General features: G+C 40.8%; 1 protein-coding gene across 2 annotated transcripts; it reads right to left on the bottom strand.

Moving 5' to 3' along the window:
- Positions 1–230: 230 nt before the first annotated feature.
- MRPL45 (mitochondrial ribosomal protein L45) lies at positions 231–27,395 on the bottom strand. Of its 2 annotated transcripts, XM_082373522.1 has the most exons (8): positions 27,245–27,325; positions 26,175–26,352; positions 25,642–25,759; positions 21,477–21,575; positions 2,507–2,555; positions 1,463–1,612; positions 931–1,104; positions 231–725 (listed from the first exon to the last, which is right to left on the bottom strand). In XM_082373522.1, the coding sequence occupies exons 1-8, from the start codon at positions 27,308–27,310 to the stop codon at positions 639–641; spliced, it is 921 nt and encodes a 306-aa protein (XP_082229648.1). In that variant the 5' UTR covers positions 27,311–27,325; the 3' UTR covers positions 231–638. The 2 variants fall into 2 exon arrangements, with proteins under 2 accessions (XP_082229648.1, XP_082229647.1); XM_082373521.1 differs by lacking the exon at positions 21,477–21,575 and having other exon boundaries at positions 27,245–27,395.
- Between the last annotated feature and the right edge of the window lie 45 nt (positions 27,396–27,440).

Below are 27,440 nucleotides of genomic sequence, written 5' to 3'. Positions count from 1 at the left end.
ATTTCTTTGGATTTACATTCATCTATGAAATATAAATACTGATTCAGTGAGTCAGCGTATGCGAAAAGACCCTCTTAAATGACACCACTTTTAGAAACACGAATTATTTTTCCCAAGTCTGGATTTCCTGTAAGTCACATCACTCACAATTAAGATAACTTCCACTTCTGCCCTCTGAAGGCTGGTCTACTTCCATCCTGAACCAGGAGAAATACACAGAACCCACCACATTTGTCCAATACCTGACAGTGTTTTATTTCAAACTCTGATCCTGCCCTGTAATTAGAAAGAAAGTTCCGCCAGTTTGCTCCTGACAGTTCTTGCTGCGGGAAAAGCTGGTATCAGATGTTCTCTGAAACATACTGTTTTTCATCTGGAGTTAGAAGCTAGATATAAGATTAAAAAAAGAAGAAGTAGGTCCATTGTTGTGCACAGGACCAACCCACCAGGGCCTAACCATCAGTAGCGGTTACTGAGGATGAGACTGCTAAAAAGACCCAAGCAGGGCAAGAGAGAACAAAGTTAGCTCTTTCTACAGCATGAAGAAAATGGATGACTTCACAGCTCCCAGACTCCCGGACTTCACAGCTCCGAGCCACCTCAGCACCCATGCTTCACCCGAGGAGTCACTTTTGCCATCATGCTAGCTGAGGCTTATGGGCCTCTCCTTGTGGCTCTTCATACTCTTCCCAAGGTTTCATCTGGGGGCCAGGGATCATCACGGTCTGAAAGAGCAGGATGCTGAGTTATCTACTATCCAAGTCCATGGCTTACCTAAGAGATTCATGCCCGCCTCCACGCCCACCTCCGTGCCCACCGCCAACAAGACGACTCCTCTTCCTGGTGGTGCATTACCCTCTCTGTCCACTAGGTGGAGCCCAACAGGAGTGGCTTAGGATGCCATGTCTTCAACCATGCAAGCTGCTTTACCTTAAGGATAGGCTGCTTAGGGGGTGCCCATGGGGGAATGATCTTGCCATGCATTCTCCAGCTCCCATAGGGATTCACCAGATGCTTTTCAAAGACAACATACTCCAGGACATCCCTGGGCACATCTTCCTGTCCATACATCAACCGGCCAAACCGATCATAGATGGCCAGAGTCTGCAAGGATGAAAGCACATCTAGTCGGTTAGTCCTCAGAGTTGTTTAATTCTGAATCTAGACTAACAGATCAACCGCTGACACTTTACTCTTAGAGGGTTTTTGACTGGGGGGCGGGGGGGCGGGGTGGTGGAAGGAGGTGGGAGGGAGTCCAGGAAGGGTGGGGAAGAATATCCCCACACCTGTTTTAGTAGAGCTAACATCCAGCAGTGGGAAGGGTGCAGTGACAAGGTAAGAAAGACCATGGTGAACCTTTCCTTAGAACTCACAGTCCCGGGCAGCTGTACCCAGGACTCAGAGGTAGGTGCCCAACCTGAGAGTGAAGAAAGCTGGGAGGAAAGCAGACTGGTGCCTCTACCTGCCGGGTGTGCATGCGGATGGTGACCTGGCCATACGCGTTGCCCTGTTTCAGCAGACTTGAACAGCGAACCTGCACCACCTGGGGTGGCTCTAAAGATTCTACAAAGTTCCAGCGGACGGTCTTGTATTTGATGTCCCAGACCATGTCCTGAGGGCAGAGGAGAATAGTTCAACTGGATTTTTCCCTCCCTGTAGGGAAGTTGGTGCTTATTTCCACGCTTGCTCTTCTTGCAATACCACAGTCAACATGCAACGTTTCCCGTCAAATGCTCTCTGGTGCTTATTTTCTCTCACCTTAAGCTACTGCTCAAGCTCACCTCACAACTCTCTTTCCATTTCTAAATCACAACTCAAGACCCACCTACCTCCTTGAGGACCCTTCTCCAAATGAATGAAGACCACACTCCAAACTGCCAGCTTACCTAATATACCATTATCCCTCCTACACACTTTCATAATCTGCTCATTATTGCATGCATTTCTGTTGACTGCACACGTTTGTTTTTTTTTCCTCTCACCTTTTGGCAGTGAAAGGTGGGATTTTATAGGAATTTTATAGCCTTTTATAAAGGCTAACCTGCTAAGACTAGGATAGCTATACTTGTCCCTGGGGAGATGAAGCAAAACTGATAGAAACTGAAGTTTTTATTCTTGAACCTCTAACTGAACCACAAAGTCCTCATTGTTAGGGGTCTCCCAGAGTACCTAGCACCCCTGTTACCACCCAATGTAAGCCCCATGAACACTGGTTAAATCCTTTATTGTAGTATAGGTATGTGCAGGGCTGGCCTAATGTGACCATACCCTCACCTCAGGATCTGTAGTCTCAGTACTGCTTGCTGAGGGACTTCCTCTTTCTTCATCTGCATGGCCTTTACCAGAGTCCATATCAAGTCATTATCATTCAGCCAAAAATAATGGAACTTCAGCTTTTGCCTTAAACTTCCTGCACTCTCAAAACTGATCCTTAAGAAAATCAGAGGTGATATCTAGAATCTGTCTACTCAGGGGTCCCACAGTTCTAAGGAAGATAAGAACCTACCGGAAAACAGTTTTCAGTTACCAAGGTATGAAGCCGGTCATGGTCTGAGCTAAAAAGGAAAGAGATATGTATCACTGACTCCTGCTTTCATGATACCATGTATGAAAGCTGAAAATGGCCCTGAAAATGGAAAACAAGTCCCTTCATATTTATAAACATTTTCTGCACACCTGCTATAAGCCAGATAACATACTAAGTCCCAGTCCTAGTCCAAAGATGAAGAACCACATGATTTACCAGAAAACCGTGAGATCTACGAGCAGCGTAAAGTTACGTTTGAATCTCAGGAGCAGAAAGAAATTTCTCTGAAATTACTACACCTCCTTGAGATGGGCAAGAAGCCCTCACTGGGACGTGGGGACTGATGTTTGTTCTAAGCTGGAACAAAATCCAACACAAATAACAATCAAAAGCTCAATTTATCTCCTCTTACCATGGACACATCATCAATACCAACTGCTTAGCCTTATTTCTTACACATTCATCTTTGAACCTAGCCAGAAGATAACCATCTGTTTTTTCTGGTCTTTTCTACATAAAACTGCCCCCTGCCCGATCTTTGTTGCTGCCAGAGTGACCTAGTTATGCTGATTCTATGTAGTAACAGTAAGAAAATAGTTGGCAAACCCCAGCTCCTGTACATATTAGACTTTAGGAGGGTTCCTAACTGAAGGGCTTCAAATAAACCTAAGACCACAGATTAGTTTCTTTCAGATACACATTCATGACTTTTCCCCACAATTTAATACTTTCTGAGCAGTTTAAGTCTTTGCCCTTTGAAAAATTGTGTCTCTAATCCCAGAGTGGGTAATGGATTAGTTCTATCTGCTTCCCCTCCACTTCTATTCCAAATACAAAAGATTCCGAGTCATTTCCCCCACTGTAGCTCTAGACTAGACTAGACTGAGGTGTGGTGACAGCTCCCACAACCACCACGCCTGCCACCTCAGAATAAATTCTTCCTCGTCACTGTCCTGGCCTAGAAATCTTCAGTAGAAATAAATTCCCCTTTTTGAGTTCACTCAGTATTTTGCAATAGAACTTACCCTGAAAAATAAAAGGAGGACATCTGCTTTGGGCAACGTAATGGACTGAGCTTATGTGAAACTGCTCCCACTATAAACATCCAGAAAGGTTGGAGAGAATATAATACACACAGACACACACACATTTAAAAATCTCTAGCCTAGTTCACAAGAAAGGAAGGTAAGTCCTTAGATGCCAGAAAGGAAGAGGGAATTAAAAGCAGAATGGAAAGAATACAACCTGATACCACAACAGCACAGAGATGATTTAGGGATCTAGAAATAGGATCTGATGGCTAGAGCTTGACTTTTCCTAAAACCTTGGATGCTGGAAGGACAGGGAGTTGGAACTGAGATCCCTGTATAGAGCTATGACCCTCAAAAAGAGTCCTGTACCTGCAGGAAAGGGAAACTAGAAAATAGTCCACCAACCTAGATATAAAGTTTCCCTCAGTCTAGGGCTTGGGCAGGGTGGGGTGGGGTGGGGAATCTAAAAAACAAATTAAAAAAACTCCCACAAAAAATTAAAGCCCTAAGTCCACATTATACCCACAGGTGGACACAGAATTTATGGTATCTGTATGATGTAAGAATTCCTAAGCTAAGAAATTAACATAAAAACTGATACCTGGCCAATGATATCCCTAGAGTATCTGGCAGAAACACCCCAAAAACCTCTCTGGGATCATATTCATAACTTAGATTGTTTGGAATTCCCTCAGAAGAAACACTCTCCATTGCAGACGAGCTCACAATGAAACATTACAAAACATTTGGAAGCTAGCAAAATCAACAGACACAGACATCAAGCAAAATGACAGAGGAGGAAGCACTAGGGTTGGGTCCCTCCATTGAAACAACTGATAAATTAGAAAAAATAACCAGAACCACAATTTCAGAACTCTGGATGTTGACTGGACACCTATAACAACTAGGGGAGTGCTTGACGAAGGGAGAAGCCAGTGATCTCGAATTTAAGAACATGTGCAAACCACCTACCCTCCTCTTTCCCTCAGCCCTGCCATTACTGGTGGGGACAGTGGCCTGCGTTCCTGGAGTGGATGGCTGGTGCAAGGGCAGGCAGTAGGGACCCCTCCCTCCAAAAATTTGAGTTGCACATTTTGGTCAGGCTGGTGGATTGCAGAGAGACCAGAGCAGATGATGTCATGGTTTCAGCCGTGCTGGCTGCAGCAGCTTTTCCCACCAACAGATTTAAAGGGATAAAGGACCAAGAACACCTGTTTTGTTTTTATTCAGCCAGACAATTTAGGAAATCTTTGTCAGGTCACTGGCTGACTGCAGAGATAATGGAACAGAAACTTCAATGACTACCCACAACAAAGAATACACACTTAGCAATACTAGTTTGGAAAAGTCACAAATGGATGGCAGTGGCACTGATGAGCAAAGTCAGCAATTCCTGAGGAGCAGAGGAATCTGATTTCCAGAGTTACCACATAAAAATACTCAGAATGTCCAGTTCTCAACAAAAAAATTACAAAGTATACAAAGAAACACGAAAGTATGGCCCATCCAAAGGAAAAAAATTTTTGACAGAAACCATCCCTGAGGAAGCCCAGACACTGGAATTATTAGCCAAAGACGTTAAATCAACTATCTTACTTATGCTCACTGAGATAAAGGTAACCATGGACAAAGAACTAAAGGAAATCAGAAAACAATGTATGAAATAAGAACATCAATAGATCCACCAGAGGGCAGACAGCAGAAGCAACAAGAACTACAATCCTGCAGCCTGTGGAACAAAAACCACATTCACAGAAAGATAGACAAGATGAAAAGGCAGAGGGCTATGTACCAGATGAAGGAACAAGATAAAACCCCAGAAAAACAACTAAATGAAATGGAGATAGGCAACCTTCCAGAAAAAGAATTCAGAATAACGACAGTGAAGATGATCCAGGACCTCGGAAAAAGAATGGAGGCAAAGATTGAGAAGATGCAAGAAATGTTTAATAAAGACCTAGAAGAATTAAAGAACAAACAAACAGAGATGAACAATACAATAACTGAAATGAAAAATACACTAGAAGAAATCAATAGCAGAATAACTGAGGCAGAAGAACAGATAAGTGACCTGGAATACACAATGGTGGAATTCACTGCTGTGGAACAGAATATAGAAAAAAGAATGAAAAGAAATGAAGACAGCCTAAGAGACCTGTGGGACAGCATTAAACACAACAACATTCGCATTATAGGGGTCCCAGAAGGAGAACAGACAGAGAAAGCACCCGAGAAAATATTTGAAGAGAGTATAGTCGAAAACTTTCCTAACATGGAAAAGGAAATAGCCACCCAAGTCCAGGAAGCGCAGAGAGTCCCATACAGGATAAACCCAAGTAGAAACACGCTGAGACACACAGTAATCAAATTGGCAAAAATTAAAGACAAAGAAAAATTATTGAAAGCAGCAAGGGAAAAAAGACAAATAACATAGAAGGGAACGCCCATAAGGTTAACAGCTGATTTCTCAGCAGAAACTCTACAAGCCAGAAGGGAGTGGCATGACATATTTAAAGGGATGAAAGGGAAGAACCTATAACCAAGATTACTCTACCCAGCAAGGATCTCATTCAGATTTGATGGAGAAATCAAAAGCTTTACAGACAAGCAAAAGCTAAGAGAATTCAGCACCACCCAACCAGCTCTACAACAAATGCTAAAGGAACTTCTCTAAGTGGGAAACACAAGAGAAGAAAAGGACCTACAAAAACAAACCCAAAACAATTAAGAATACGGTCATAGGAACATACATATTGATAATTACCTTAAATGTGAATGGATTAAATGCTCCAACCAAAAGACACAGGCTCGCTGAATGGATACAAAAACAAGACCCATATATATGCTGTCTACAAGAGACCCACTTCAGACCTAGGGACACATACAGACTGAAAGTGAGGGGATGGAAAAAGATATTCCGTGCAAATGGAAATCAAAAGAAAGCTGGAGTAGCAATACTCATATCAGATAAAATAGACTTTAAAGTAAAGAATGTTACAAGAGACAAGGAAGGACACTACATAATGATCAAGGGATCAATCCAAGAAGAAGATATAACAATTATAAATATACATGCACCCAACATAGGAGCACCTCAATACATAAGGCAACTGCTAACAGCTATAAAAGAGGAAATCAACAGTAACACAATAATAGTGGGGGACTTTTAACACCTCACTTACACCAATGGACAGATCATCCAGACAGAATATTAATAAGGAAACACAAGTTTTAAATGACACAATAGACCAGATAGATTTTATTGATATTTACAGGACATTCCATCTAAAACCAGCAGATTACACTTTCTTCTCAAGCATGCACGGAACATTCTCCAGGATAGATCACATCTTGGGTCACAAATCAAGCCTCAGTAAATTTAAGAAAACTGAAATCATATCAAGCATCTTTTCTGACCACAACGCTAGGAGATTAGAAATCAATTACAGGGAAAATAACGTAAAAAACACAAACACATGGAGGTTAAACAATATGTTACTAAATAACCGAGAAATCACTGAACAAATCAAAGAGGAAATCAAAAAATACCTAGAGACAAATGACAATGAAAACACGACGATCCAAAACCTATGGGATGCAGCAAAAGCAGTTCTAAGAGGGAAGTTTATAGCTATACAAGCCTACTTCAAGAAACAAGAAAAATCTCAAATAAACAATCTAACCTTACACCTAAAGGAACTAGAGAAAGAAGAACAAACAAAACCCAAAGTTAGCAGAAGGAAAGAAATCATAAAGAACAGAGCAGAAATAAATGAAACAGAAACAAAGAAAACAAGAGCAAAGATCAAAAAAACTAAAAGCTGGTTCTTTGAGAAGATAAACAAAATTGATAAACCATTAGCCAGACTCATCAAGAAAAAGAGGGTGAGGACTCAAATCAATAAAATTAGACATGAAAAAGGAGAAGTTAAAACAGACAATGCAGAAATACAAAGCATCCTAGGAGACTACTACAAGCAACTCTATGCCAATAAAATGGACAACCTGAAAGAAATGGACAAATTCTTAGAAAGGTATAACCTTCCAAGACTGAACCAGGAAGAAATAGAAAATATGAACAGACCAATCACAAGTAATGAAATTGAAACTGTGATTAAAAATCTTCTAACAGGGCTTCTCTGGTGGCACAGTGGCTGAGAATCTGCCTGCTAATGCAGGGGACATGGGTTCGAGCCCTGGTCTGGGAAGATCCCACATGCCACGGAGCAACTAGGCCCGTGAGCCACAACTACTGAGCCTGCGCATCTGGAGCCTGTGCTCCGCAACAAGAGAGGCCGCAATAGTGAAGAGGCCCGTGCACCGCGATGAAGAGTGGCCCCCGCTTGCCGCAACTAGAGAAAGCCCTTGCACAGAAACGAAGACCCAACACAGCCAAAAAAAAAAAAAAATCTTCTAACAAACAAAAGTCCAGGACCAGATGGCTTCACAGGTGAATTCTATCAAACATTTAGAGAAGAGATAACACCCATCCTTCTCAAACTCTTCCAAAAATTGCAGAGGAAGGACCACTCCCAAACTCATTCTATGAGGCCACCATCACCCTGATACCAAAACCAGACAAAGATACCACAAAAAAAGAAAATTACAGACCAATATCACTGATGAATACAGATGCAAATATCCTCAACAAAATACTAGCAAACAGAATCCAACAACACATTAAAAGGATCATACACCACGATCAAGTGGGATTTATCCCAGGGATGCAAGGATTCTTCAATGTACACAAATCAATCAATGTGATACACCATATTAACAAACTGAAGAATAAAACCATATGATCATCTCAATCGATGCAGAAAAAGCTTTTGACAAAATTCAACACCCATTTATGATAAAAACTCTCCAGAGAAACTGGGCATAGAGGGAACCCACCCCAACCTAATAAAGGCCATATACGACAAACCCACAGCAAACATCACTCTCAATGGTGAAAAACTGAAAGCATTTCCTCTAAGATCAGGAACAAGACAAGGATGTCCACTCTCACCACTATTATTCAACATAGTTTTGGAAGTCTTAGCCACAGCAATCAGAGAAAATAAATAAATAAAAGGAATACAAATTGGAAAAGAAGAAGTAAAACTGTCACTGTTTGCAGATGACATGATACTATACATAGAGAATCCTAAAGATGTCACCAGAAAACTACTAGAGCTAATCAATGAATTTGGTAAAGTTGCAGAATACAAAATTAATGCACAGAAATCTCTTGCATTCCTATACACGAATGATGAAAAATCTGAAAGAGAAATTAAGGAAACACTCCCATTTACCACTGCAACAAAAAGAATAAAATACCTAAGAATAAACCTATCTAGGGAGACAAAAGACCCGTATGCAGAAAATTATAATACACTGATGAAAGAAATTAAAGATGATACAAACAGATGGAGAGATATACCATGTTCTTGGATTGGAAGAATCAATATTGTGAAAATGACTATACTACTCAAAGCAATCTACAGAGTCAATGCAATCCCTATCAAATTACCAGTGGCATTTTTTACAGAACTAGAACAAAAAATCTTAAAATCTGCATGGAGACACAAAAGACCCCGAATAGCCAAAGCAGTCTTGAGGGGAAAAAAACGGAGCTGGAGGAATCAGACTCCCTGACCTCAGACTATACTACAAAGCTACAGTAATCAAGACAATATGGTACTGGCACAAAAACAGACATAGAGATCAATGGAACAGGATAGAAAGCCCAGAGATAAACCCACGCACCTATGGTCAACTAATCTATGACAAAGGAGGCAAGGATATACAATGGAGAAAAGACAGTCTCTTCAATAAGTGGTGCTGGGAAAACTGGACAGCTACACGTAAAAGAATGATATTAGAACACTCCCTAACACCATACACAAAAATAAACTCAAAGTGGATTAAAGACCTAAATGTAAGACTGGACACTATAAAACTCTTAGAGGAAAACATAGGCAGAACACTCTATGACATAAATCACAGCAAGATCCTTTTTGACCCACCTCCTAGAGAAAAGGAAATAAAAACAAAAATAAACAAATGGGACTTAAAGAAACTTAAAAGCTTCTGCACAGCAAAGGAAACCATAAACAAGACGAAAAGACAACCCTCAGAATGGGAGAAAATATTTGCAAATGAAGCAACTGACAAAGGATTAATCTCCAAAATTTACAAACAGCTCATGCAGCTCAATATCAAAAAAACAAACAACCCAATCCAAAAACGGGCAGAAGACCTAAAGAGACATTTCTCCAAAGAAGACATACAGATGGCCAAGGAGCACATGAAAGGCTACTCAACATCACTAATTATTAGAGAAACGCAAATCAAAACTACAATGAGGTATCACCTCATATCAGTTACAATGGGCATCATCAGAAAATCTACAAACAAGAAATGCTGGAGAGGGTGTGGAGAAAAGGGAACTCTCTTGCACTGTTGGTGGGAATGTAAATTGATACAGCCACTATGGAGAACAGTATGGAGGTTCCTTAAAAAAAACTAAAAATAGAATTACCATATGACCCAGCAATCCCACTACTGGGCACATACCCAGAGAAAACCATAACTCAAAAAGACACATGCACCCCAATGTTCACTGCAGCACTATTTACAATAGCCAGGTCATGGAAGCAACCTAAATGCCCATCGACAGACGAATGGATAAAGAAGATGTGGTACATATACACACTGGAGTATTAGCCATAAAAAGCAACAAAATCAGGTCATTTGTAGAGACGTGGATGAATGTAGATACTGTCATACAGAGTGAAGTCAGAAAGAGAAAAACAAATATCATATATTAACGCATATATGTGGAACCTAGAAAAATGGTACAGATGAACTGGTTTGCAGGGCAGAAATTGAGACACAGATGTAGAGAACAAACGTATGGACACCAAGGGGGGAAAGTGGTAAGGGGGGGAAGGTGGTAGTGTGATGAACTGGGAAATTGGAATTGACATATAGACACTAATATGTATAAAATGGATAACTAATAAGAACCTGCTGTATAAAAAAATAAAATAAAATTCAAAAATTAAAAAAAAAAAAAGAACATCAATAAAGAGACAGAAATTATGAAAAGGAACCAAACAAATTCTGGAGTTGCAAAGTACAGTGACTGAAATTAAAAATTCACTACAGGGGCTGAACAGCAGATCTGAGCAGGCAGAAAAGGATCAGCTAACTTGAGGATATGACAATTGAAATTATCCAGTCTAAGGAGCAAAACGAAGAAAGAATAAAGAAAAATGAGCAGAGCCTGAGGGACCTGTGGGACACCGTCAAGTGCACCAACACACATATCACAGAGTCCCAGAGGAGAAGAAAGAGGTGGCAGAAAAAAACATTTGAAGAAATAATGGCTGAAGGGACTTCCCTGGTGGTCCGATGGTTAAGACTCCATGCTTCCACTGCAGGGGGCTCGGGTTCAATCCCTGGTCAGGGAACTTTTTTTTTGGTGTGGCCAAAAAAAACAAAAAAGAAAGAAAGAAAGAATGGCTGAGGGCTTCTCTGGTGGTGCAGTGGTTGAGAATCCGCCTGCCAATGCAGGGGACATGGGTTCAAGCCCTGGTCCGGGAAGATCCCACATGCCGCGGAGCAAGTAAGCCCGTGCGCCACAACTAGAGCCTGTGCTCTAGAGCCCGTGAGCCACAACTACTGAGCCCGCGTGCCACAACTACTGAAGCCTGTGCACCTAGAGCCCGTGCTCCACAACGAGAGAAGCCACCGCAATGAGAAGCCCATGCACTGCAATGAAGAGTAGCCCCCGCTCGCCGCAACTAGAGAAAGCCCGCGTGCAGCAACGAAGACCCAACATGGCCAAAAATAAATAAATTAAATTTAAAAATTTACAGAAAAAAGAAAGAAAGAATGGCGAAAACATCCCAATTTTGATAAAAGACTTGAATATTCACATCTAAGAAGCTCGACAAACTCCAAGCAGAATGAACTCAAAGAAATCCAGACTGAGACAAAGAGAAAATCTTAAAAGCAGCAAAAGAGAAGTGACTCATCACATACCAGGGATCCTCAAAAAGATTATATTTGATTTCTTATCAGAAACAATGGAGACCAAAAGACAGTGGGATGATGTATTTAGAGTCCTAAAAGAAAAACTGTCGGGACTTCCCTGGTAGCGCAGTGGTTAAGAGTCCGCCTGCCAATGCAGGGGACATGGGTTTGATCCCTGGGCTGGGAAGATCCCACATGCTGCAGAGCAACTAAGCCCGTGTGCCACAACTACTGAGCCTGCGCTCTAGAACCCGTGAGCCACAACTTCTGAGCCCGCGTGCCACAACTACTTAAGCCCATGAGCCTAGAGCCCGTGCTCCGCAACAAGAGAAGCCACCGCAATGAGGAGTCTGAGCACTACAATGAAGGGTAGCCCCCACTCGCCGCAACTAGAGAAAGCCCGCACGCAGCAACAAAGACCCAACGCAGCCAATAAATAAATAAATAAATACATTTATAGAAGAACTGTCAACCAAGAAATTCTACAGTTTGAAAAACTATCCGTTAAGAATAAAGGAGGGACTTCCCTGGTGGTCCAGTGGTAAAGAATATGCCTTACAATGCAGGGGACACAGGTTCAATCCCTTGTCAGGGAACTAGGATCCCACATGCCACGGGGCAACTGGGCCCGCATGCCACAACTACTGAGGTCACGCACCTCAACTAGAGAGACTGTGTGCCACAACTACAGAGCCCACGCGCCCTGCAGCCTGCGCTCCACGACTAGAGAAAACTCGCACGCCACAACTAGAGAAGCCTGCACACTGCAACGAAGATCCCGTGTGCTGCAACTAAGACCCAACGCAGCCAAAAATAAATTAAATAAATAAATAATAAATAAATCTTTAAAAAAAAAAAAAAGAATAAAGGAGAGGGGTTCCCTGGTGGTCCAGTGGTTAAGACTCCACGCTTCTACTGCAGAGCACGCGGGTTTGATCCCTGGTCAGGGAAGTTCTGCATGCTGCAAGTTGCAGCCAAAAAAAAAAAAAAAAAAAGAGTGAAGGAGAACTGTAGATATTTTCAGATAAACAAAAATTGAGAGAGTTCATTTCTAGTAGATCTGCCCTACTAGATATGCTAAAGGGAGTTTTTCAGACCTAAATGAAAGGACACTAGACAGTAACTTAAAGCAATAAGAAAAAATAATGAACATTGATAAAGGTTACTATATAGGTAAATATAAAAGCCAGTATTATTGTACTTCTGATTTGTAATTCCTATTTTTTTCCTATATGATTTAAAAGGCAAATGCATAAAACATTAATTACAAACCTATGTTATGGGCACACAACGTATACAGACACAACCTGTGACAATAACAAAGCAAAGGGGACAGGACAGAGATACAGAGATGCAGAAAGTTTGTATACTACTGAAACTAAGTTGTTATTTTTCAAACTAGACTGTTAAGATGTTAATGCTAATTCCCAAAGTAACCACTAAGAAAATAATTTTAAAATATATAAAAAAGGAAAAAAGGGAGTCAGAAAGGTACACTATTAAAAAATTAACTAAATACAAAAAAAGGCAGTAATGGAGGAAATGAAGACCAAAAAACACATACAACATACAGAAAATAATAATGGCAGACCTCCTTCCTTATCAGTAACTAGTTTACATGTAAATGTATTAAACTCTCTAATTAAAAGACAGAGATTGGCAGATTCACTAACAAAAAAAAATAATCCTCCTTTATGCCATCTACAAGAAACTCGCTTTAGATAGACACAAGAAGACTGAAAGTAAAAGGATGGAAAAATATTCATACAAATAGTAACCAAAAGACAGTTGGGGTGGCAATATTACTGTTAGACAAAACAGACTTTACGCCGAAAAAAGATTATAAGAGACAACGAAGAACATTATATACTGATAGAGGGTTCAATCCATCCAAAAGATATAATTATAAACATATACATACCTAACACAAAGTCCCAAAACATATAAAGCAAAAACTGACAAAATTAAGGGGAAAATAAGAGTTTTATAATAATTACAAATTTCAATCCTTCACTTTCAATAATGGAAAGAACAACCATATAGAAGATTGATGAGGAAATAGAGGACTTAAAATACCAATGAACAGATATATACAGAACACTCCATGCAACAACCGCAGAATATACATCCCTCTCACATGCACATGGACATTCTCCAAGATAGACCATATGTTCAGCCACAAAACAAGCCTAAATACATGTAAAAGATAGAAATCATGCAAAGTATCTTTTCTGATCACAATGAAATGAAACTAGAAATCAGTAACAGGAGAAAAACTGGAAAATTCACAAATATGTGGAAAATAAACTACACACTCTTAAATAACCAATGGGTCAAAGAAGAAAGCACAAGAGAAATTAGAAAATACCTTGAGACAAATGAGAATGAAAACACAACATACCAAAACTTATGGGATATAGCAAAAGCAGTGCTAAGAGGAAAATTTATAGCTGCAAACACCTACATTAATAAAGAAAGATCTCAAATTAATAACCTAACTGTACACTGTAAGGAACTAGAAGAAGACCAAACTATACTGAAAGTTAGCAGAAAGAAAGAAATAATACAGATTAGAGCAGAGAAAAACAAAATAGAGACATAAAAACAATAGAGAAAATCAATGAAACCAAAAGTTGGTTCTTTAAAAGATCAACAAAATGGACAAAACTTAGCGAGATTGATTAAAAAAAAGAGAGAGAGAAGATTCAAATTTCTAAAATCAGAAATGAAAGTGGGAACGTTACTACTGATTATACAGAAGTAAAAAAGGATTATAAGAGAATACTCTTGTATGCCAACAAACTGGATAACCTAGATAAAATGGACAAATTCCTAGAAACACACAAGCTACCAAAACTGACTCAAGAGAAAAAAGGAAATCTGAATAAATCTACAACAAGGCAACTGAATCAATAACCAACCTCCCCAAAAAGAAAAGCACAGGACCTGATGGTTTTACTGGTGAATTGTACCAAACATTTCAAGAAGAATTAACATCAAGTGAAGAGGAGGGAACACTTCATAATTCTATGAAGCCAACATTACCCTGATATCAAAGCCAGGTAAAGACACCACAAGAAAAGAAAACTACAGGCCAATATCCCTTATGGATATAAATGTAAAAATCCTCAACAAAATACTAGCAAACCAAATTCAGCATCATACTAAAAGAATTACCCAACATGACTAAGTGAGATTTATCCCTAGAATGCAAGGATGTTTTTTTTTAATTTTATTTATTTATTTTTGGCTGCATTGGGTCTTTGTTGCTGCGGGCAGGCTTTCTCTAGTTGCGGCGAGCGGGGGCTACTCTTCGTTGTGGTGCGCAGGCTTCTCACTGCAGTGGCTTCTCTTGTTGCGGAGCACGGGCTCTAGGCGCACAGGCTTCAGTAGTTGTGGTGCATGGGCTCTAGAGCACAGGCTCAGTAGTTGTGGCGCACAGGCTTAGTTGCTCCTCGGCAGGTGGGATCTTCCTAGACCAGGTATCGAACCCATGTCTCCTGCACTGGGAGGTGGACTCTTAATCACTGCACCACCAGGGAAGTCCCACAAGGGTGGTTTAACATAGAAAATCAATGTAATACACCACATTAATAAAATGAAAGAAAAAAACCAATGTGAACATCTCAATTGATGCAAGAAAAGCATTTGACAAAATCCAACACATTTTCATGATAAAAACACTCAATGAACTAGGAGTAGAAGGAAAGCTCCTCAACACAATAAAGGCCTCATAAGAAAAATCCACAGGGACTTCCCTGGTGGTGCAGTGGTAAAGAATCTGCCTGGAGAGCCTCCCATCAAGCCTCTTAGATAGCCTCAACCACCAGAGGGCAGACAGCAGAAGCAAGAAAAACTACAAGCCTGTGGACCAAAAACCACAGTTACAGAAAGATAGACAAGATGAAGAATCTGCCTGCCGATGCAGGGTACGTGGGTTCGAGCCCTGGTCCGGGAAGATCCCATGTGCCACAGAGCAACTAAGCCCATGTGCCACAACTACTGACCCTGCACTCCAGAGCCTGCGTGCCACAACTACTAAAGCCCGTGCACCTAGAACCTGTGCTCCGCAACAAGAGAAGCCACCGCAATGAGAAGCCCACGCACTGCAACAAAGAGTAGCCTCCACTCACCACAACTAGAGAAAGCCTGTACATAGCAACAAAGACCCAATGCAGCCAAAAATAAATAAATAAATAAATCTATTAAAAAAAAAGAAAAATCCACAGCTGTATCATACCCGATGGTGAAAGACTGAAAGTTTTTCCCCTAAGATCAGAAACAAAACAAGGATGCCTGCTTTTACTACTTCTATTTAACATAATACCAGAAGTTCTAACCAGAGCAATTAGGCAAGAGAAAGAAATAAAAGGCATCCAAATTGGAAAGGAAGATGTAAAAAGTATGTTTGCAGATGACATGATCTTACATGCAGAAAATTCTAAAGGTTCCACAAAAAAGTATTAGAGCTAATTAAAAAATTCAACCAAGTTGCAGGATAAAAAAATCAACATACAAAACTCAGTTTTATTTCTATATACTAGCAATGAATACTAGAAAAGGAAATTAAGAAAACAATTCCATTACAGTGTGGTTCTGGCATAAGGATAGACACATAGACCAATGGAATAGAATGGTGAGCCCAGAAACAAACCTTCACATATATGATCAACTGATTTTCAACAAGGCTGTAAGATCATTCCCTGGGAAACGACAGTCCCTTCAACAAACGGGACTGGGAAAACTGGGTATCTATATACAAAAGAGTGAAGTTGGACCCTTACTTGACATCGTATGCAAAATTAACTCAAAATGGATCAAAGATCTAAATGTGAGAGTCAAATCTCAAAACTCTTAGAAGAAAACATAGGGGAAAAATTCCATGACACTGGATTTGGCAATGATTTGTAGGATTTGACACTAAAAACACAGGCAACAACAGAAAAAACATATAAATTGGACTTCATCAAAATTAAACACCTTTGGGCTTCCCTGGTGGCACAGTGGTTAAGAATCCGCCTGCCAATGCAAGGGACACGGGTTCGAGCCCTGGTCTGGGAAGATCCCACATGCCGCGGAGCAACTAAGCCCGTGAGCCACAACTACTGAAGCCTGCGCACCTAGAGCCCGTGTTCCGCAACAAGAGAAGCCACTGCAATGAGAAGCCTGCGCACTGGAACGAAGAGTAGCCCCCACTCGCCACAACTAGAGAAAGCCTGCACGCAGCAACGAAGACCCAACGCAGCCAAAATAATAAATAAATAAAATAAAAAATTAAAAAAAACAAAACAAAATTTAAACACCTTTGTGCATTAAAGTACACCACCAAGAGAGTGAAAAGACAACCCACAAAATGGGAGAAAACATTTGCAAAGCATATATCTGATATGGGATTAATATCCAGAGCACATAAAGAGCTCCTGCAACTCTGTATCAAAATACTAACCCAATTGAAAAATGGACAAAGAACTTTAGACCTTTCTTCAAAGAAGATATACTAAATAGTCAACTAGCACATGAAAAGATGCTCAACATCACTAGCCATTAGGGAAATGCAGAGCAAAACCAAAATGAGATACCATTTCATACTCATTAGGATGGCTATTATCCAAAAAATGGAAAAGAAAATGTTGGTAACAAGGTGGAGAAACTGGAACCCGTGTGCATTGGTGGTGGGAATGTAAAATGGCAAAGCTACCACGGAAGACCGTGGTTCCTCAAAAAATTAAACACAGAATTACCACATGATCCAGCAATTCCACTCCTAGGTATATACTCAAAAGACTCAAACCTGTACACCAGTGTTCGTAAAAGTATTATTCACAATAATGAAAAGGTGGAAGCAACCCAAATGTCCACCAACAGATGTAGGGATACAAAATGTGGTATATACATAAAATGGAATATTATTCAGCTTTAAAAAGGAAGGAAATTCTGATACATGCTACAACATGGGTGGGCTTTGAAGACATCATGCCAAGTGAAATAAACCAGTCACAAAAGGACAAATACTGTAAGATTCCACTTATATGAGGTACTTAAAATAGGCAAATCCATAGAGACAGAAAGTAGAATGTATGTTACCAGATGCTGGGAGGAAACAGCAATGGAGAATTATTGCTTAATGGGTACAGAGTTTCTGCTTGGGATGATGAACAATTTCAGGAAACAGATGGTGGTGATGATTGTATAACATTGTGAATGTACTTAAGGGCCACTGAATTATACTCTAAAATGGTATATTTTATATTATACGTATTTTTACTAACATCAATAAAAGCCCTTTTGAAACTGATAATTTTTAAATAAATGGTTATATTTTTAGTTTTTTAAAAATATCTATTGTAGGGACTTCCCTGGTGGTGTAGCGGTTCAGAATTCACCTGCCAATGCGGGGGACATGGGTTCGATCCCTGGTCCAGGAAGATCCCACATGCCGCAGAGCAACTAAGCCCATGCGCCACAACTACTGAGCCTGTGCTCTAGAACCCCTGTGCCGCAACTACTGAGCCCGTGTGCTGCAACTACTGAAGCTCACGCGCCTAGAGCCCGTGCTCTGCAACAAGAGAAGCCACCGCAATGAGAAGCCCGCGCACTGCAACGAAGAGTAGCCCCTGCTCTCCGCAACTAGAGAAAGCCTGCATGCAGCAATGAAGACCCAACACAGCCAAAAAATAAAAATTTAAATAAAATATCTATTGTAAAAAAAAATGCAGGCGTATAAAAAGGTAAGAACTAACCAAAACCAAAAGAAAAAAAAAAATAAAACAGCCCTATAGAAGATACAGATTTTATCAGACACAGACTTTAAAATAATTAGTATGTTCAAGAAATTAGATGACAGAATGGAGAATTTTAGCAAAGAACTGGACACACACACACACACACTAAATCAAAAGTGAAAAGTACAAAATTAAGAACCCAACAGACAGGCTTAACAGCAGAGTTGATACAACTGAAGAGAGGACAGGAAGAAAGATCAGAAAACATCGAGAATGAAGCTGGAGGGGAAAAAAAAAAGACTGGAAAATAAAGAAAAGAGCCCTAAGAGACATCTGGCACACTGAAAATATCTAATGTATGTGTATTCAGAGCAACACAAGGAGACAGGAAAGTAGAGCGGAAGAAACATTTGAAGAGATGTTCTAAATTTTTTCAACACTAACCAAAAAAGCACCCAAATTTAAAAAGCAATAGGAACCTGGAGCAAGATAAAGATACACACACACTCACACACACACACACACACAGGTACATCACAGTAAACTGCTGAACACTGAAGGCAGAGGAAAAAAAAACTTAGAAGCAGCCAGAGAAAAAAGAAATTTTAACTTCAAAGGAACAAGAAAAAATAGCTAACTTCTCAACAGAATCAACAGAAACCAAAAGATGACATCTTCAAAATGCTGACAGAGGGGCTTCCCTGGTGGCACAGTGGTTGAGAATCCGCCTGCCAATGCAGGGGACACGGGTTTGAGCCCTGCTCTGGGAAGATCCCACATGCTGCAGAACAACCAAGCCCGTGCGCCACAACTACTGAGCCTGCGCTCTAGAGCCGGCGAGCCACAACTACTGAGCCCACATGCCACAACTACTGAAGCCCACGCGCCTAGAGCCCGTGCTCCACAACAAGAGAAGCCACTGCAATGAGAAGCCCACGCACCGCAACGAAGAGTGGCTCCTGCTCGCCGCAACTAGAGAAAGCCCGCGCGCGGCAATGAAGACCCAATGTAGCCAAAAAATAAATAAATAAATAAATACATTTATTTTATTTTTTTTTTAAATGCTGACAGAAGCTACCAACCAACCTAGAATTCTCCACCCAATGAAAGCATCCTTTAAAAATGAAGTGGGGGAGGGACTTCCCTGGTGGTCCAGTGGTTAAGAATCTGCCTTCCAATGCAGGGGAGGTGGGTTTGATCCCCGGTCAGGGAACTAACATCCCACATGCTGCGGGGCAACTAAACCCTCGTGTCTCAACTACTGAGCATGTGAGCCACAACTAGAGAAGCCTGCACACTGCAACAGAAGATCCCACATGCCACAACGAAGATCTCACGTTCCTCAACTAAGACCCAATGCAGCCAAAAATAAAATAAATAAATAAATATTTTAAATAAATAAACAAAAATGAAGTGGGGGGACTTCCCTGGTGGTCCAGTGGTTAAGACTCCATGCTCCCAACGCAGGAAGCCCAGGTTCGATCCCTGGTCAGATCCCACATGCTGCAACTAAAGATCCCACTCAGATGTAGAGAACAAATGTATGGACACCAAGGGGGGAAAGTGGCGGGGGTGGTGGTGGTGGTGGTGGGATGAATTGGGAGATTGGGATTGACATATATATACCAATATGTATAAAATAGATAACTAATAAGAACCTGCTGTATAAAAAAATAAAATTCAAAAATTCAAAAAAAAAAATAAAAAAATAAAGATCCCACATGCAGCGACGAAGATCCTGCATGCTGCAACTAAGATCCAGAGCGGCCAAATAAATAAACATATTTTTTTAAAAAATGAAGTGGTGAATTCCCTGGCAGTCCAGTGGTTAAGACTCCATGCTTCCACTGCAGGGGGCGTGGGTTTGATCCCTTGTCATGCCACATGGCGTGATCAAAAAAATATATGTATTGAATATTTCAAAAAAATAAAAATAAAAAAATGAAGTGGAGGGAAAAAAACAAAAATAAAAAATGCAAGTGAAATAACAACAAGGTAGAACTAAAAAAACTAAATAACAATAACACAGGAGATGTATGAGGCAGTGACTGAAATTCAAGTGTTTGAAGCTTCTTGTGATATTGTCAACAATACATGCTAAACATTTTAACAATAACTATTGTAAGAACAGAAGTAGGATGTAATAGTTCCAAACAAGTGGAAGGAATAAAAAAGTTAGAAGGAAATTATATCAATACCACAAATGAAAGGAAAAAAAGAAACAAAGAAAAATCATGGTAACTAGAATGCAAAAAATAATGTGGTAGGAAAAAAATATCAAATATAAAAAAAACTACACTGAACAATAAACACAGCAGGTTTCAAAAAAATACATCATTCATGTAAATTTTCACAACACATTAAACAATACTGTACATTGTTTATACACATGTACATGTGGTGAAAGTATAAAAATGTGCATGAGAGTAATAGGGAAGATAGTGGTTCTTTCTAGGAAGGAAAAGAATGGGGAGATGGGGCTTTAGCTGTATCTATAATGCTTTATCCCTGTCTCTTCCCCCAGTTAGGCATTCAGAAGCAAATACGGCAAAATGTAAACATCTATTACCTTGCAAGGTATTTTTTTATATGTTTGAAATATCTCACAATCAAACACTTTTTTTAAACAAATAAAAGTAAAAAGAAATAATTAATGGATTTGACAGTATAGGTTTGGGATCCTACCTGAAGCCTAGCCACAGCAAGCTACAGTTCAAAGAATGTCAGCAACAGTCCAAGGACTAGTACTTAAGATTATTCCAGGCCCCTCATGTTGATTTTTCATCTACCTAGCAGCCCTGACTTTTCTCCCCTGGTTCAATCAAGAAAAAGTTGGAAATTTTTAAAAGAAACTTATTCAAAATAATTAAGGAAAGGAAATGTACATATATAAGACAAACACACAAAAAGGGTCAGGATGAATTAGGGATCAGGAGGGTGAAAATAGCCATTCAGCAGAGTCTCAACACTTGCCAGTGGAGCTGAGCCAGACCAAATGGTGAAAACGCCCAGAAGCAGTGAGAGGAGTCAAGGACAGCTCCAGGCTCCAATTATTTCCCACAGAGGAACATCTCCCACTCTAGAACTCTTACCTAAAGGAAAAAAAAAAACCTGTGCCTAGAATAATAGCTACTGAGAACATAATGGATATAAGACAGGGAGTTCACGTACTTGTTTAGACACAGGTGAGCTTCAATGAAGATGTCCTGGGCTTTTTCAGGGAAGTCCTTTATTTTAAAATTAGGATCACTTTCTCTTATCCTCCGGATTCTGTAAAATTAAGCATCAGAATCATTTCTAAAGAAGACTTCACACAATTTCCATGACTTACAGCTTACTTTACGTCCATTAATGTCTGTCCATTTATTCAATAATTGTTTTTTGAATGTGCCAAGTCCCGTAAATTCAACCTTCTAACTCACACTTAAATCAATCATTCTAAAGAAAGGCCAAAGCTGGGACTTCCTGGTGGTGTAGTGGTTAAGAACCCACCTGCCGATGCAGGGGACACGGGTTCGATCCCTGGTCCTGGAAGATCCCACAAGCCACGGAACAATTAAGCCCATGCACCACAACTACTGAGCCTGCACGCCACAACTACTGAAGCCCGTGTGCCCTAGGGCCCACGCACCACAACTACCGAAGCCCGCACACTCTAGGGCCCGAGTGCCGCAACTACCGAGCCCGCATGCTGCAACTACTGAAGCCCATGCGCCTAGAGCCCGTGCTCCGCAACAAGAGAAGCCACCACTATGAGAAGCCCGCACACCACAACGAAGAGTAGCCTCCACTCACTGCAACTAGAGATAGCCAGCACGCTTTCTCAACAAAGCAACAAAGACACAATGCAGTCAAATATTAAAATTTAAATTTAAAAAGATAAATAAATAAAAATAAAAAATAAAGACCAAAGCTTCTCATAGTGAAATTACAGAATTTTGGCATTGAAAAAAACATCCTATAAGCACTAAGAAAGAAAAAACAGGTTTCATACAGAGGCTCAAGAGTCAGAAAGACATTGGGGGCTTCCCTGGTGGCGCAGTGGTTGAGAATCTGCCTGCCAATGCAGGGGACACGGGTTCGTGCCCTGGTCTGGGAAGATCCCACATGCCGCGGAGCAACTGGGCCCGTGAGCCACAACTACTGAGCTTGCGTGTCTGGAGCCTGCACTCCGCAACAAGAGAGACCGCGACAGTGAGAGGCCCGCACACCGCGATGAAGAGTGGCCCCGCTCGCCACAACTAGAGAAAGCCCTCGCACAGAAACGAAGACCCAACACAGCCAAAAATAAATAAATAAATAAAATAAATTTATTAAAAAAAAAAAAAGAAAAAAGAAAGACATTGGGCTTCTAACTAGCAACATTAGAAGTTAGAAAGATGGGACTTCCCTGGTGGGCCAGTGGTTAAAACCCTGTGCTCCCAACGCAGGGGGCCCGGGTTCGATCCCTGGTTGGGGAACTAGATCCCGCATGCTGCAACTAAGATCCCGCATGCTGCGACTAAAAGAGCCCACATGCCGCAACTAAAGATCCTGCATGCCGCAACAAAGATCCCTCATGCTGCAACTAATACCCGGCACAGCCTAATAAACATTAAAAAAAAAAAAGGAAGTTAGAAAGACAATGGAGCAGTGCTTTTAATTGAGAAAAAAATGACTCCCAGCCCAGAATTCTATACCTGGGAAAATTATAAATGAAGTGGGAGACTAAAAAAAAGACTTTTCCTTAGCCTTGCAAGATCTCATTTATCTACCATCCACCCTTTCTCAGGAAGCTGCTGGGGAATGTGCGCCACCAAAATAACTGAATGAACCATGAAAGAGAGAGATGTAAAATCCACAAAACAGGGAATACACATAAGAGCAAGGCAAAAGGAGTATCAGGATGATGATAAAAGTAGATCCCACGATGTACAGTGAGCCTAAAGAGTGACCAATCCAGACTGAAATAGGTAAGAAGGCTCCAGAAGGGCTTTCTTCTTGAAGATGGGATTGATAAAATACTTAACGTTTTCTATGTACTCAGAGAAAATTAACACAACCAGGGGTTCCATAAGCAAATGAGAAAAAAAGACACTTGACACCAGAAAAAGAAACTATTATGCAGGAAAGGAAATGTAATAATAATGTACTGCATGACTCTGCTGTCAATAGCATTTTCGTAGTTATAATGTAAACAGGGAATCCTGATCTAATCAAAGTGTTACTATAACTATATTAAGAGGATGGGGGACACCATAACCCAGTGGAATTTATCCCAGGAATGCAGGAATGGTTTAACACTAAAAAAATCAATTAATGCAATATACCACATCAACAGAATAAAGGACAAATATCACATGATCATCTCAACAATCAGAGAAAAAGCATTTGATAAAATCCACTCCTTTGCACTTTTCACCTCAGAGCCTTGCTTGTACTGTTTTGTCTCCCTAGAATGCTATTCCTCACTATACCCCTCTACTCAGCTAACTCCAAGCAACCCTTTAGGTCCCAGCTTTAAATGTCATTTCCTTAGGGAAGCCTACCTTTAACTCCCAGACCAAGTTATCTTTCCCTGCCATATGTTCCCACAGCACTCATACTTCACCATATCTGTAATTATTTGTGTACAATCAGTATTTAATAACTGGTTTCCTCCCCTAGATAATAACTCCATAATAAAACCACCTGTGCTCTGTTCATCATCATCATGAACCCTTCCACCAAACAGCTCTTAGGCCAGGAGAGAAATACATGAGAGGAAATCATTGCAATACAGAGTTATCAGAAGCAGTAAGAATATGCGTACAGTTACATTTATAACAAAGGCAGCTCCAAAAAGTCAGGGAAGGCTTAAAAGCAGACAGAGATTAAAAGCAGACCTAGAGATTATCATACTTAGCGAAGTAGTCAGAAAGAGAAAGACAAATACCATATGATATCACTTATATGTGGAATCTAAAATACAACACAGGGACTTCCCTAGCGGTCCAGTGGTTAAGACTTTGCGCTCCCACTGCAGGGGGCACAGGTTTGTTCCCTGGTCAGCAAACTCAGATCCCACATGCCGCGTGGTGTAGCCAAAAAAAAAAAACAAAACACACACACAACATATCTATGAAAGAGAAACAGACTCACAGACATAGAGAACAGACTCGTGGTTGCCAAAGGGGGTGGGGGAGGGAAGGATTGGGAGTTCCATTATTAAAAAAAGAGCGGGACTTCCCTGGGGGTGCAGTGGTTAAGAATCCACCTGCCAATGCAGGGGACATGGGTTCGAGCCCTGGTCCAGGAAGATCCCACATGCCATGGAGCAACTAAGCCCGTGCGCCGCAACTACTGAGCCCACATGCCACAACTACTGAAGCCCGCACTCCACAACAAGAGAGCAACCACAATGAGAAGCCCCCACACCGCAACGAAGAGTAGCCCCTGCTCACCACAACTAGAGAAAGCCCGTGCACAGCAACAAAGATCCAAAACAGCCAAAAATAAAAATTAATTAATTAAAAAAAAAAAAAAAGCAGACACAACGCTTGAGAGAAAAAGACATTTTTCAGGCAAAGGAAAGGATGTGCAAAGAGACACAGCACAACATTTGTCAAGGAACTGGCAATTAGTTTGGAAATGTTAAAGTTTAGGATGAGAAAAATGGAATAAGGAGATGATGGTGGAGAGGAAGGCAAGAGCCAAATTATAAAAAGCCCTGAATACCACTGAAGAAATCTGGATTTTATTCTTCAGATAACAGGGAGCCACAAAGGAGTCTGAGACAGAAAAGTTGATGTGATAAGATCTGTATTTAGAGAAACAGGTTATGGCCACATGAAGAATTAACACTGACTCAGTACACTTGTGCATAGAAATCTATATATGACCCTAAGAACCTATCATTTAGATACAGTTAGAGCTAGAGTGACAGATACTGAAAGTCTCTTTCAGAAGAAAGTTTTGGCTCTGCTCCTTAACTAAAGCCCAGTTAGCTCCCTAGAACACGTCTGTCTTTTTAAGCCTTTTTGGCTTTTCTTACTCTCTTAAGTTTAAACTCTAAGGTATTTCTCATAAAAATATGCTCTCTCTTATTATTACTTTAAATTTTAAAATATGTGATCAAGAAAGTGTCCTACAAACTTCAATGTGAACTTCCTAAATGATATGACAAAAACGACCAATCAAGGTTGAGATGCTACGATTCAGAATGCCCATATCATACATTAGCTCTATTACAGAGAAAGAATATACTGTCAAGTTATCAAGGGAGTTACAGCCAACGCAATTAACCCAAGATGGCCTCTCTGGATTAAGCAGCAACAAGAAATTTTTATTCTGACTCCCAGCTGTCTCAGACACCTACGATAATTGTGATGTCACATTCTTCTTCAATCGCTCAGTTCTCTGTGCCAGTCCTTCCTTAGAAAGAGATGACACTCGGGCATCACCCTCAGGAGGAACATAGGCGTCAAAGATACCAGCTGTAAAGAGAGACGGAGAAAACTAAAAAAGCATTGAAAGATTGAGAAAAAGTCATCCTGAGGTCATAAAACATTGGGAGGGCTCCTGGATACAAAATAGACTAACAAAATAGACTTCCATGTAAAGGGAATCGTCTTGCATTAGAAAAAGTAGAATAAGATCATTTCAGTCTTCTCTTAGAGCCTCAGCTTCTTCTTGTACAAAAATGGAGAAGTTTTACCCTGGTCTTCTAGGAATAGTGTGAAAACAAGATCAAAGATGACCTCACGAAATATAACGTATACAAATGATTGAGACTGAACCGATTTTGTAGTTAATTAAATGCTATCATTCATACTCCAAATCATTCCACTTTCCAAGAAGATCTCTGACAGAAGGGGATTGGGCCAGGGTCTCAGAAATACCACGTCTCACCTGTACAGGCCAGATGTATGGGACGCTCCAAATGTTCTGGAGGAATGACCAGTCCTGCTTTCCGGGCATATTCTACGAACTCCTTTTCTGATTTATATTTGGGTTGGTAAGTAGGGGGTGTGAAACGTTTTTTAGTTCTCACTGTAAATACTGCTGTGGACTGAGTCACCAGGACTGGCTGGAGGATGGTAGAAAAAGGTTAGGTAACCTGGAAAAAAGTCAATCTTGTACAAACTGTAAGCAAAGACAGAATGGGCACATCCAAAGAATGACTTAGGAACAATTACAAAGCCACATATCACGGGGTAAAATGCACAACTATCTTAACAATTATGGGTGTCTCTTACTAAAAGCCAGTAAGCAACTTTAACTAACACCATTCAACGTTTACTAAAGGCTTTCCTTTATTTAGTACTTTCCATAGTATAGGACTGTGCCAACTCCTAGAAATGCAGAGTTGATGAAAGCAAGACTTCTGCTTTCAAAGAACGCTCAGTCTGATGGGGAACTTAAACACCAACCCAATACTGAAATGAGCAGAAGAAAAGTCCTCTTCTTGGCATCTCCTCTACATTTACTCAGATTCCATTCTGCTCGTTCTATTGGGAGCCTCAATGTAAACTTTATTCTGTCGTTCTAGCTCCCAACTGATCAATAAGCTCTTCAAAGGCCAGGTCTCTTTCCTCTCTGACCATGAGGTTTGTTCAGGCAGGTACGAGACTCCCTTCTTTACAGCTACTGTTCAATTAAGGACATTTATAAAAATCAACGGGAAGCGAACCCACCTTCCAACCATTACCTCTTCCCCTTTAACAACCCCAGGCCAGTCAGACCCAGACCAAACCGGAGAAACTTAATCCCCGAGAACTTGACCGCTCTCATGGCCCTACCGAGGCTCTCCCCACTCCGCCACATAGTTAAGTAGTTATGTCTCGTCTACCTCAACTCTTCCCTAGCCTAAGTACGACCTGTAACGTCCAAGTTCACCAAGGACAACTGCAAAGCGAGTATTTCCCTCCACTCTGTTCCGCTCCAGCCCCTAGACTCCTATCTACCCCGTCCCTACCCACCTGCCGAGACCACCATCCTAAAGCCCTGGATAAGCGAGACAAACCCCGCGGCACGGGGACTGCCATTTTGCTCACGCAAAGGCAGCCGGGATGGAGACAGTAAAAAGCCTGGGGCCGGAAAGGAGGTTTATAGGGCGGAGCTAGCTCGGGAGTGGAATTTTCCAGGGCACGCGCCCGCCGCCGAAGTGTGAGCGGC

Source organism: Balaenoptera borealis, assembly GCF_965194805.1.
Source record: "Balaenoptera borealis genome assembly, chromosome: 20".
NCBI classification, from domain to species: Eukaryota; Metazoa; Chordata; class Mammalia; order Artiodactyla; family Balaenopteridae; genus Balaenoptera; species Balaenoptera borealis.
Note: the sequence above shows the minus strand (reverse complement) of the source record. Positions and strands in the feature narration are given on the sequence as shown.

What these genes read in the sequence shown, in the direction of transcription:
- MRPL45 (XM_082373522.1), bottom strand. Translation starts at nt 27,310, where the DNA reads ATGGCAGTCCCCGTGCCGCGGGGTTTGTCTCGCTTATCCAGGGCTTTA. An exon ending in GCTCACCTGTGTCTAAACAA is followed by an intron (nt 2,556 to 21,476) that starts GTACGTGAACTC and finishes TTTCCTTTTTAG; the next exon opens with CTCAGACCATGACCGGCTTC. An exon ending in CTAAGCAGCCTATCCTTAAG is followed by an intron (nt 726 to 930) that starts GTAAAGCAGCTT and finishes CTGCTCTTTCAG; the next exon opens with ACCGTGATGATCCCTGGCCC.